The 12,383-nt window shown below is 34.5% G+C and overlaps 1 protein-coding gene across 2 annotated transcripts in view; it reads left to right on the forward strand.

Annotated features, from left to right (window-relative positions):
- The first annotated feature begins 269 nt into the window (after positions 1 to 269).
- Positions 270 to 12,383, forward strand: part of LOC120890846 (glycogen debranching enzyme) — a 66,364-nt gene continuing 54,250 nt past the window's right edge. The window contains exons 1-3 of one of the 2 annotated variants that reach the window (XM_078026807.1): positions 270 to 600; positions 1,172 to 1,321; positions 11,792 to 12,002. In XM_078026807.1, the coding sequence (XP_077882933.1) occupies positions 1,240 to 1,321; positions 11,792 to 12,002 (293 nt within the window). In that variant the 5' untranslated portion in view covers positions 270 to 600; positions 1,172 to 1,239. The remainder of the gene's footprint in view (positions 601 to 1,171; positions 1,322 to 11,791; positions 12,003 to 12,383) is intronic. The other variant, XM_078026806.1, reaches the window with a different exon arrangement.

The raw sequence follows: 12,383 nt of genomic DNA on the forward strand, positions 1-12,383 counted from the left end.
AACACACAGTGGTAGAAAAGGCATGGGAAGCCACATTGCTTGGCCTCCAGCATTCATCCCTTCCCACGAAAACATCCTACTGGGCGGCTCAATCTAATTCGTAGCCTGGAACCACAGAATTTTAAGTTCACAGGCTGTGGCACCCACGCCGCCACACCTCCCCTAAAGCCCGGAGAAATAGCGGTTCCGGGCAAGGGCCTTCTGCAGCCGCTTGGGAAGCCGGCTTCTCGCAGCCTGAAACTCCGCAGTGAACACATTCTCGCGAGACTAGCGGTCTGGGCTAGTGGGCCTGGAGGTTCCCGGAAGTGGACGAGAGGCAGGTCCACTCCCACCTAAACCAGTGCTCGCCTCGCCCGGTCTAATCTGGGCCTCTGGGGGACCCGCGCGAGGTGGAGTCTCGGAGACGCTCCCCGCTGGTCTCCGGGTGCTGGCGCCACCTCCCCTCCCTTTGCCCTTCACCACGCCCTGCCCTCCCTGGGCTGCGGCGTTTCTCTACGGCTGGGCAGCCGGCCTGTCCCCTTTTGCTTGCCTTCCCGTGCCCTCCCCAGAATAGCGCCAGACCCGGGGTTTCCCAGATGTCGCCTGTATAACTTGCTCACCGTAAGTGCTAGGAATGCTGCTGGCCTCCCGGAGAAATGCATTCTTTCTATCTATAGCTCGCTCTGTCCATCCTATGTCTATTACAGCTATTCCAGGGGCGACAACTGCTTTCCTCTGTTCTCATCTCCCCATTGGTGGCTTCTGAACCGAATTTGGGAATGGGGCGATCTCCCACCTGTTATCTTTGAGCAGACTAATCTCCTGTAAGCAGAAGTGCCATTTGGAGACTTGACAGCCCTTTGGCCTGAGACCGGGGAATTTTTCCCCTTGAACTCCAGGCTTTCTTAAATAGTACCGCTTTTCTCTGAGAATGCTTTAAGCTTGTTTGGTTTTGTTATGTTTTATTTGTAAGAATTGACAATACAGTATATTTGCTTCAGTCTTCCTCATTGTGCTTTAAGGGAAGAGAAAATAATTTGCCTTCTCAGATCTTCTTTATAAAATTCCTTCTTATTGCTCTGCTAGAATTAAACCACATTTGGAACATGTAAGTGCAGCTAGCTGTCAGCCCTGGAGAGTTTAAGGTAATAGTTATTTTCTTTTTTGTAATTCCTTTTTTTGTGTGTCACAGGGGTAACTCATTTGATTTTGGAGTTCCTTTAATTCTTCTGAAAGATTTCAAAGCCTCCAGAATCCAAAATGGGACACGGTAAACAGATTAGAATTTTACTACTAAACGAAATGGAAAAGCTGGAAAAGACCCTCTTCAGACTTGAACAAGGTCAGTAGCAAGTTGTTTGAATAGGTCCTTTGTGTCTTTTAAATTTTAACTCATTAATGGGCAATTAAAAATTTTATTGGTTCTTCTTAGTTATACAATTTAAAATTTTTAAAACTTTATGTTAGGGACTGGGATGATGTCTAAAGTAGTAGAACTTGAGCTTGACATGAGTAAGGCCTTAGGTTCAATCCCCAGCGCCAAACAATAAAACTTTGAGTTAGATACAGTTTTCTAGGATCTTAATATTCTGCAGATTAAACTAATTATAGTTGATTTTAGTTAAAAGTGTTTTATATCTGTCATGTAAGAACAAGGGTAAAATAGGTCAATTTTCCCTCTGTGCAAACTCCCACATTAATGACTACATTATTTCTGATAGCATTTCTTATTAAAACTTAGTGAAAATACTTTATATATAATTTTGCTGAGTATATCTGTAACTTTGGTTTTTTTATAGCTCACTCTTTTCCTTTACTGAACCTCTGAATTAGTAGAGTACAGCAAAAATATAATAAACTATTTTTTATATTAATCAAAATGCTCTCAAATGTGGGGAAGATAAAAGCTGAAAATAGTTTCTTGCCAAATAAAAAATAGCCAATGAAATTATGCTAATCTAGTTAAGCTGTGATTTAAAAGATCAAATTGTGTTTCTATAAAACAGATTCATAGATGCTGTATTTTCTTAAGTTTTGTAATTTTTCAACATTGAAAAACTTTCCACATGATTTTATGTAATATAATTTGTGAAATAGAAATTGAATATATGAAAAATAAATACAGCTCCCCCTTACTGGTGTACCAAATGGACCATGATAATCATTTTGAAGAAATTTTGTAATATCTATAATATTTGAAGAATTAAATTTTATTTTTCTTTTAATTTCAGCCATCTCATGTGTTACCCCCAATGCCAACCCTCCTCTTCTTCCAACTTGGTGTGGCACTTAAGATCACCAAGTACTTACTCCATTTTTGGCTTTCCTGACTCTGCACTTTTCTGGTTTTGACTATTTTTTCCTCTTTACCCTCTTAATATTCCTGTCAACTTAATGTGTCTCACTGGACTCCCTTCTGCATTTTAATTAATTGCAAGTATCTGCTAGGAATCCTTTTTTTCTGTTCCCCTAGCCTCAAAGAATTATGCATTCTTACTGCCTCAGCTGTTTCCTCTGTGCCAAGAACTCCTTAAAAGAGGTCCTTGAGTTTTGCTTTCTTCATGGAAGCTTTTGAGTACAGTGTAATGACAAGTGTAAGGAATCAGCATTTTCCTGGCTCTGCTGCTAACAAATTATGTGTTTTTTGTCAAGTTACATTTTTAGCATTAATTCCTCTATTTGTGAAATAAAGATATTCTGCCCTTCTACAGAAGGGCAGTTAATAAATACTTGCTGATCGATCACTACAACTCTGATTAAATGTACCAAAACTTGGCAAATTCAGCTAACCTGTTTGAAGAGGGAACTGTGAAGTTCTTATGAAATAAGAATGATGTGGTTGACTTTGTAACTCTAGTTAAAAAACAGTAATTTCGTCCAAATGCTATGAATGGGAATATGTCACTTTTTTTGTAGTGATCATATTATTTTAGAAGACAATTTGTAATGTGAAGGATGAATTAAAGAGAGGGAACACTGGGACAAGAAATCATCCAGTAGGCTCTTTTAAAAAACCTGTCTGGGGGTTGGGGTTGTAGGTCAATGGTAGAGTGCTTGCGTAACCCATGTGAGGCACTGGGTTTGATACTCAGTATAAAAGTATTGTGTCCAATTAAAAAAAAGCTTAAAAATGGTATCTGGTTAAAGATAAGGATTTAACAATATCAGAGTTGCAAAGGGGGACAGAATGAGACATTTTAAAATACATAGGACTTAGTAACCAGTTAGAGTGAAAAAACTGGGAATTTTTAGTTTTTTCATAGTTAAAATTGACAAACAACCAAACCCTTCTTCATTTTTCTTTTCTTTTTTCCCTAAAAGAATTTATCTTCATTTTCAAGACTGACATCTCTGTAGATTCTTTTAATTCAACAAGTAGAAGACTGAATAATTATTTTCTAGCCAAAGCATGAGTCTTTCCATTTTATTTATCTCACTTAGTAGCAGAATAATGAACATAATAAGTATTCTCCATATTTGGAATTCTTCCATCTTTTATATAGGTTGGTTAAATTTATCATTTTTCTTCTTTAAGAAAATATAAACATTTTATATTTTATATATAAACATACTTTGTTTAGGAACTTCAGTTTCTATAAATCATGTGGAGGGAACAATTTCCATTTACAATAATACTTTATCACTCATCTTGCTAGCTGTCTCCAGGAGGGATATGTATTGCCTATGTCTACAAATCTGTAATATGTATTGCAAATCTGAATAAAGTATTCCTAGTTTTAGCATGAGGAATAAGATAGCCACGCTATGTATTGCTGTGATCTAAGTCAATTTTAGCATGATGATGATTAATTATGGAATCTGGCATAGGCCAGGTATTCTAGTGTTTCATTTACTGTACATAAAAATTTTAGTTTCTATGACTTGGATTAGAGGTCTAGAGTGTCTTGTATACACTGATCTATGTATTGGGACACAGAAAGACAACATAGACTATTACTTTTTCTTCTTTCTTTCTTGCTTGCATGCTTGCTTTTCTGTTTTAATTTTTTAAAAGTAACCTAAGCTGGGTGCAGTGGCACACACCTGTAATCCCAGTGATTTGAGAGGCTGAGGCAGGAGAATTTCAGGTTTGTGGTCAGCATCAGCAACTTAACAAGACCCTCAGCAATTAGAGAGAACCTGTCTCAAAATAAAAATAAAAATTAAAAGCGCTGGGGATGTGACTTAGTGGTAAAGTACTCCTGGGTCCAATCCCCAGTACCAAAAAAAAAAAAAATGTTTAATTTTGCTAATATATGAACTAATATTAACACTCCCAGTTTCTGTCAGATAAGTTAAAAAACAAACAAACAAAAAACATTATGAGGAAAGAATTGAGGTCATAGGTCTGGGGGCACTTCCAATCAAACCCTTGTTTTTTTCAGTATGTTGCCATGGATTACATACATACTTAAGTCAAGTTAAGTAGATAAACAAGTTATATTATGTTAAATAATAGGGGTTAGGAATGTAATTCAGTGGTAGGGAGCTTGCCTAGCATGTGTGAAGCTCCAGGTTCAATGCCCAACGCAACAAACACAAAACAAAACAATCTTTCCAAAACTCTGAAACAAGAGGAAGAATAACCAGAAATGACTCTTTTACTCTACTGAAGTTGGGAAAGATGAGTTACAAACTGTTTAAGTGTTTGAGACTTGCCCTTTGAGATTCTGTGTTTTCAGGAATGACAAGTAGCCTTCTAATATGAAACTTAGAAAATGTCAGAAAAAAATAAAAAGCATTTATCTTTTTCAGATACACAAACGATAAAGTTAATTGCTTTACTGAAGGAAACTGATACTGTGGAGCAGAGTTTGGCACACTTTTTCCCCATAAACTTTCAGATAGCAAAGCTTTTCAGCTTTGTAGGTTATGCACCGTTGGAGCTAATGAACTATGCCATTGTAACCCGAAAGCAGACATAGGCACTGAATGGGTATCACTGTGTTCAATGAAACTTGATTTATAGAAACAATTTACAGTATGTCCAGTTCAGTATCTAGACAAACTTTCCTTTCTGTAGCAAAAGTGTTTGAATATATATTTTAGAAATGCTTCCATCATTGTGTGATTTTTACCCATGTGAACGAACACATGCCCACTTTAAAAAATTGATAACCAATTTTCCTTTGTTTAAAATCTTCCACATAAAAGTTTTCAATTGGTTTTCACATCATTAGTTTATTATAATCATGCCTCAGAATTTTGTGTGATTAGCTTATAAAAACAATTGCTGATGTCAGAGAAAATATAAATTCACTAGAATTTCAGCAAAAGTCTTTATACAGTTGGTGAATGTGATTAAAGATTAATATCATGGGGCCAGGGTTTTGGCTTCTCAGTGCCACATAAATAAATAAAATAATGGTATTGTGTCCATCTACAATTGAGAAAAAAGATTAATATATGGTTTAATGAACACAGCACTAAGATTGTCTTTTATTTGTATTTGGATACCATTGTACAATATTTTTCCACCTTTGAGGCCATTAAAACCACTTATCAAAATATAGAACTTTGAACTTTGAATCACTTTATCACAGAATATTAAAGACCTTTAAAAATAATGAAATTTATTTAATCACATTGTTTTCACTGACAGTATCAATATTAGTTTTTACTGAGAGTTGAAAGACTTCCACTTATTAATAAATAAAATTAGTTATTAAAGAGTGTTTATTTCATTTATATCTTATTCCTTTAATTTTTCTCTGGTGTTTCACAATTTACATAGTTTATTGAATTTACATGTACATTATATAAATACTCATTTTGGGAATGCTTGTCTTTTTTTCTGAAGTTAGACTATTTATTCAAATACTGTTTTAAAGATATTAGATGAGTTTTAACCTTTGTACTGCAAGTTCTCTGAGTCTTTGTGTAATTAGAAAAACAATATTTGTATAAATGTAATGGGTGGCAGTTTGTTTAAATATGTCCAATTGGCTAGTCTCTGATATTTGCACATGCTTAAAATGTCACCATTTTCCCTGATGATAAATGTAATCATTCTTGTAAAGGTATATAGATGATTCTCATAGACACTAAGTATTTTATTTCATGTTTTAATTCTACATGCAACTATTTCTTAATCTATTCTTTTATGTTGTAGCTCTAATGACTTTCACCAATTATAAGAATGTATAAAAAGATGTTTTTTTTTCTGTGCTTTTTGTTTAAAAATATTGAGATCATACTGTTTAAACAATTTTGTAACTGCTTAAAATGTTATTGAGTGTATATTACCTTCCTTACTACCTTGTTTCAGCCTTACTTTTTTCCAGAAAGGATTTCAGATACATAAAATTTAACAGAGTATTAAATGCTGTTTAAATACCTTTTGATACCATGATTTAAAATGGCTTTGTGATATTCCATCTTATAGATATATCATAAATGATTTCATTATTTCCAATTATTAGATATTTAGGTTTTTTTCAGTTTATTTAATCATAGTAAATGAGATTATGATAAATATCCTAATACATGACCTATGTTTGCATCACTATTTCCTCAAAAAGATATATACCTACATTAAATTATTAGGTCAAAACAATAAAAATTCTTGGGGCTGGGGTTGTGGCCTAGCATGGGTGAGGCACTGGGTTCCATCCTCAGCATCACATAAAAATAAAGGCATTGTGTCCACTTACAACTAAAAATATATATATATATATATATATATATATATACATACATACATACACATACACACATATATTTGTATACACACACATATATAATGTATATAAATTCTTAATATATCAATGCTATATTAATTTGTAGAAAAAATTGTGTATGTAGTTCCGTAGTTCCTTGGGGAAAAAATTCTTGGTTTTATGGTACAATGTGAAAAGTGAGTCTCTGGGTGTTTAGTTACTTAATAACACTGTTTGGATAATTTGGTTTTGATTTACTAACACCATTTACTATGAATAAATTTATATCCATATTTTATTTCAATTCAGGAATGTAATTAACAGTTCTTATTACTAACTTTTTTCAGAAATGGTTAGAACTTCTATTTACTCACATTATTCATACTACAGTATGAAAGCAGGCTATATTTCTCTTGGCAGTCATAGAATTTGATTGGATTAGAGTAAATTCGAAGAGTCTAGTATTCTATCGTGTTTTACTGAAATATTTACAGAAAATATCTTTCCCATTATTTAGTATTGTAGAAAAATTTACCACCTGTTGAACATCAATGTGGGCAATTTACTGCTACAAAAGGATAATTTTAGACTTGAGAGGAACATACCAACATGTTCTTAGTGTCAGGATTTGCCTTGAACCATACTAAATTTCCTTCTTTCCTTCCTTCCTTCCTTCCTTCCTTCCTTCCTTCCTTCCTTCCTTCCTTCCTTCCTTCCTTCCTTCCTTTCTTCCTTCCTTCCTTTATTCCTTCCTTTCTTCAGGGCTGGGAATGGAACCCAGGGCTTCCAGCATAGTAGATAAGCCCTCCGATACTGAATTACATCACCAACCCTATTATTACGATTAACTATTTTTTTTCAATTTTTTTTTTTTGTGTGTGTGTGTGGGGTGCTAGGGATTGAACCCAGGGCTTTGTGCATGCAAGGCAAGCACTTTACCAACTGAGCTATATCCCCAACCCATCAATTTTAAAATTTTGAGACAGGTTTTTACTAGATTGCTTAGGGCCCTACTAGGTTGCTGAGCCTAGCCTCAAACTTGCAATCCTCCTGTCTTAGCCTCCCAAGTTGCTAATCCTCCCATCACACTTGGCCCAAGCTGACTGTAAACAGCAATTTATACTGTTACCTCTGAATTATATCCAATATAATATTCACTATAACTTTCCCCCTTGTTTATTTGTAACAACCCTCTCTGACAGTGAAAAACCTGATTCTCATAATCTTTGTTTTTGAAAGGTATTTTTACCAGGTATAGAATTCTAAGCTAACAATAGAGGCATACCTCAGAGATATTGCAGGCTCCATTCCAGACCAAGACAATAAAGCAAGTCACATGGTATTTTTGTTTCCCAGTGTGTATAAAAGTTATGTGTACCTTATACTGTAGTCTACTGAGTGTAAAATAGCATTCTGTCTTAAAAAAAAACAATGTACATACCTTCATTAAGAAATAATTTATTAGAGCTACAGGTGTAGCTCAGTGATACAGTCCTTGCCTCACTTGTGTAGGACCCTGGATTTGATCTCTAGCATTGGGAAAAGAAAGGAAGGGAGGGAAAGGAAAGAAATATTTTATCACTAAAATATGCTTATGATCATCTGAGCCTTAATGACAATTCTCAATGTTGATTGCTACTGACTGATCAGCACAGTGGTTGCTGGAGGTTGGAGTAGCTATAGCTATTTCTTAAAATAAGGTCACATTGAATTTTGCCATCTCAATCGACTTTCACAAAAATTTTCTATAGCATGGGACACTCCTAGCATTTTACCTACAATAGACCTTCTTTCAAAACTGAAGTGAGTCTTCTCAAACCCTGCCATTGCTTTATCAACCAAATTTGTGAAGATTCTAAATCCTTTGTGTCATTTCAACAGTGTACACAGCATCTACCAGTAGTTTCCATTTCAAGAAACTACTGTCTTTGCTCATCATACAAAATAACTATTCATCCATTAAAGTTTTAAATAAATTACAGCAATTCTGCCATATCTTCAGGCTCCACTTATAATTCTAGTTATCTTGCTGTTTTCATCACATCTACAATCACTTACATCACTGAAGTCTTAAGCCCTCAGAGTCGTCCATGAGGATTGAACTACACTTTTTTCAAATGCCTTTTAAACTTGATATTTTGACCTCTTTCCATGAATCGTGAATGTTCTTAGAAGCACCTAGAATGGCAAATCCTTTTGAGAAGTTTTCAGTTTACTTTACCCAGATCCATCACTATTGATGCCAACTTTAGTCTTACAAAATGTATTTATTAAATAATAAAGACTTACCAGGGCACAATTGTACACATCTTTAATTCCAGAAACTCAGCTGGCTGAAGCAAGAGGTAGATCACAAGTTTGAGGCCCGTTTGAGCAACTTAGTGAGATCCTGTCTCAAAACAAAACAGAAATTTAAAAGCAAGGGCTGGGAATATCACTAAGAGAACTTCCCTGGGTACAATCCCTAGTACCACTCATTACATACATATTTTTGTACTTAACAGTCAGAATTCTTCCTTGATCCATGGGCTACAGAATGAATGCTTTTTTAAACAGGCATGCAAACATTAATCTCATTGTACATCTGCGTTAGAACTCTGATATGACTAGGTGCATTGTCAATGAGCAGTAATATTTTGAAAAGAAACTTTTTTTTTTTTTTTTCTGAGCGATAGGTCTCAACAGTGGGTTTAAAAATATTCGGTAAACCATGTTGTAAACAGATGTGCTATCATCCAGGCTTTGCTGTTCTACTTATAGAATATAGTCAAAGTAGATATAGTGTAATTCCTAGGGTCCCTAGGATTCTCAGAATGGTGAGTACTGACTTCCACATAAATTCACCAGTTGCATAAGCCCTAGGAGTGTCAGCCTGCCTCTGAAGCCATGCATTGACTTCTCTGTAGCTATGAAAAACTCCTAGATGTCACTATAAGACTGTTTCATCTACATGTAAAATCTGTTTAATGTAGCCACCTTCATCTTCATCAATAATCTTAGTTAGATCTTCATACTGCAGCTACCACCTTGGAATCTGCTTTGATTTTTATATTTGGAAGATATCTTCTTTCCTTAAACCTCATGAGCCCACCTGTGCTAACTTCAACCTTTTCTTACATCCTTTAGCTTTCATAGAATTGAAAAGAGTTAGGGTCTTGCTCTGGACTAGGTTTTTGCTGAAGGGAATATTGTGGCTCATTTAATCTTCTATTCAGACCATTAAATCTTTTTTCCATATTCAGCATTAAGGCTATTTTCCTCCTTTATTCACTTATTCATGGAAGCAACACTAATAATTTCCTTCAATAATTTTTTCTTTATGTTATTCTGATAAGAGAAGCCAAAATACTTACAGTGGCCTAGAAGGTCTGTATGATCTAATTACCTGTTTCCTTTCTTTTTCCTTTCCCTCACCTTATTCCAACCCAGTTATACTAAGCTGCTTGTCATTTCTGAAACCAGCACATACTTAAATACTAGTTTTATTGTGCTGTTTTCTTCACATAGTCAGTGCTTTCCCTAGATGGTCATAATAGAGATGTGACCAATTACCTTACTTCTTTCAAACCCTTTAGCTTCTCAATTACCATCCTATTTAAAATTTCTGCCACCACATTAACATCTTTCCTCTCCTCCATTGTCCTTAAAATGCTTCTTTCCCCTTTTTTTCTCAATATATGTCCCCTCCTTTACTTATTTATTTGTGAAGTTCATTGTTTTTTTTAATTTATTTTTATTTTATTATTATTATTATTTTTTTATTGGTTGTTCACAACATTACAAAGCTCTTGACATATCATATTTCATACATTAGATTGAAGTAGGTTATGAACTCCCAATTTTACCCCAAATGCAGATTGCAGAATCACGTCGGTTACACATCCACAGTTTTACATAATGCCCTATTAGTAATTGTTGTATTCTGCTATGCTCTTTCTTCTCTAGAACTCCAGCACTGCAAGGGTGGAATAATTTTCTATTTTGTTTCCTATAGGTGCTCAGTCTTTAATGTTTTATTATTTTATTGGCTATTTAATAAATCAGTCATTATAACTATTAGTATTTCCTATCTTCTCAAAAATATTCCTTAAGTGTTAAAAATTATACTTAACTAAATTTCCTGCTGCCTTTAGTTTTTTTGCCTATCATTAATTGAGATACATCATATTTAGAAGCTTTATATTCCTAACAGACTGGAGTGTAGTCAAAACTTTCACATTCTAACAATTGCAACAAAAATTCAAAGTCTTCCTTAAATCAACCAAAACTCTTCAACAGTAAAGTTTTATCTATAATGGGGTTTTGTTGTTGTTGCCTCTAATGATAAGTACTTGTAATACTAGTCTCAGGTATAGTTTAATAGAAATAGTATGACTTGGGAAAGAATGGGAATATCTTGGGTGTCAGGATTCCAACAAAGATTTTAATAACTAAATCATGATGAGTAGGGATAGCAGTTCATGTGGAGGTTCATGTACTCACTCAGAAAAACCAATGTGTACTTCCCTTCTGATTCCACATTCAATGATGTGGCTTCAATAGCTTTAGATTATCCATGGTGGAATTGTTCTTATCAAGAAGTCAACAAGTACTACAAGTTAGTGTTTCCCACCACCCCAGCCATTTGGTACATCTTTGTTAGCATACCACTGTAATTCAGCAGATATCAATATGGGGCTCACATGCTTTCAGAATTTTGAAAAGTTCAAACTCTGCCTCTTTTGAGTTTGACTTCTTTCACTGAAGACTTGTTTTCTTTGTAGAGTAGGAAAGTTGTCCCAGTATACCTCCCAAGTTTTATATACAATCCCATACTCTTGACACCATAGAGAAACTCACTTTCTCTGCTGCAGTTTGAAAAATACTGGAGAACATCTTCACTCAGATGCCCACCTCTGCACAAGTCAATTTAGGGGTGAGGGATTGAAAGATCAATATAAATAAGGATGTAAGAATTTTCACATCTTAAAGTAACTACGTGAATAGGAATCAGTTTACAGGGAAAGAAACAGGACATTGTGAAGCAGATGGTTCCACAATGTTTACTATACTTGGTAAAACAAAATGCAGCTAAATCAGAATCTTAGTTTTTATAATTCTTTAAATAAAACAGTATTTTTAACATAATTTTTTAAAATATGTTTTTTATTTAGGATTTGAACTACAGTTCCGATTAGGCCCAACTTTGCAGGGTAAAGCAGTTACTGTGTATACAAACTACCCATTTCCTGGAGAAACATTTAATAGAGAAAAATTCCGTTCCTTGGATTGGGAAAATCCGACAGAAAGAGAAGATGATTCTGATAAATATTGTAAACTTAATCTGCAACAATCGGGATCATTTCAGTATTACTTCCTTCAAGGGTAAGTGAAGTTAGGTGTTCTGTATATGGGGAAAAAAAGTTAATTCATTGTAAAACTTGAAGTTACGTAATTTATAAAAAGTTATCAACCATTGCAGTATAATTTTTACATTGCTTTTTGAGATACAAATAGAATATGGCTCTTCAATTTCTATGAGATTATCTAGTCTTTTCCTACAACCTGATTATAGGATGATATTTAAGTGTGCTGGCTATTTCTGATAAATTCTAGTACATTTGTTTTTCATTAAAACAACATTATTAGATATTATGTATATTGTATGTGGTATAATTATATAGTAATTGTGCAATGTAGTATTAACTGTGTAATAATGCAGAATGGGTAAAAAATTGCTTTCCATTAAGTTTTGTTGCAACTTTG

The sequence above is a fragment of the Ictidomys tridecemlineatus genome, chromosome 11 (genome assembly GCF_052094955.1).
Source record: "Ictidomys tridecemlineatus isolate mIctTri1 chromosome 11, mIctTri1.hap1, whole genome shotgun sequence".
NCBI lineage: Eukaryota > Metazoa > Chordata > Mammalia > Rodentia > Sciuridae > Ictidomys > Ictidomys tridecemlineatus.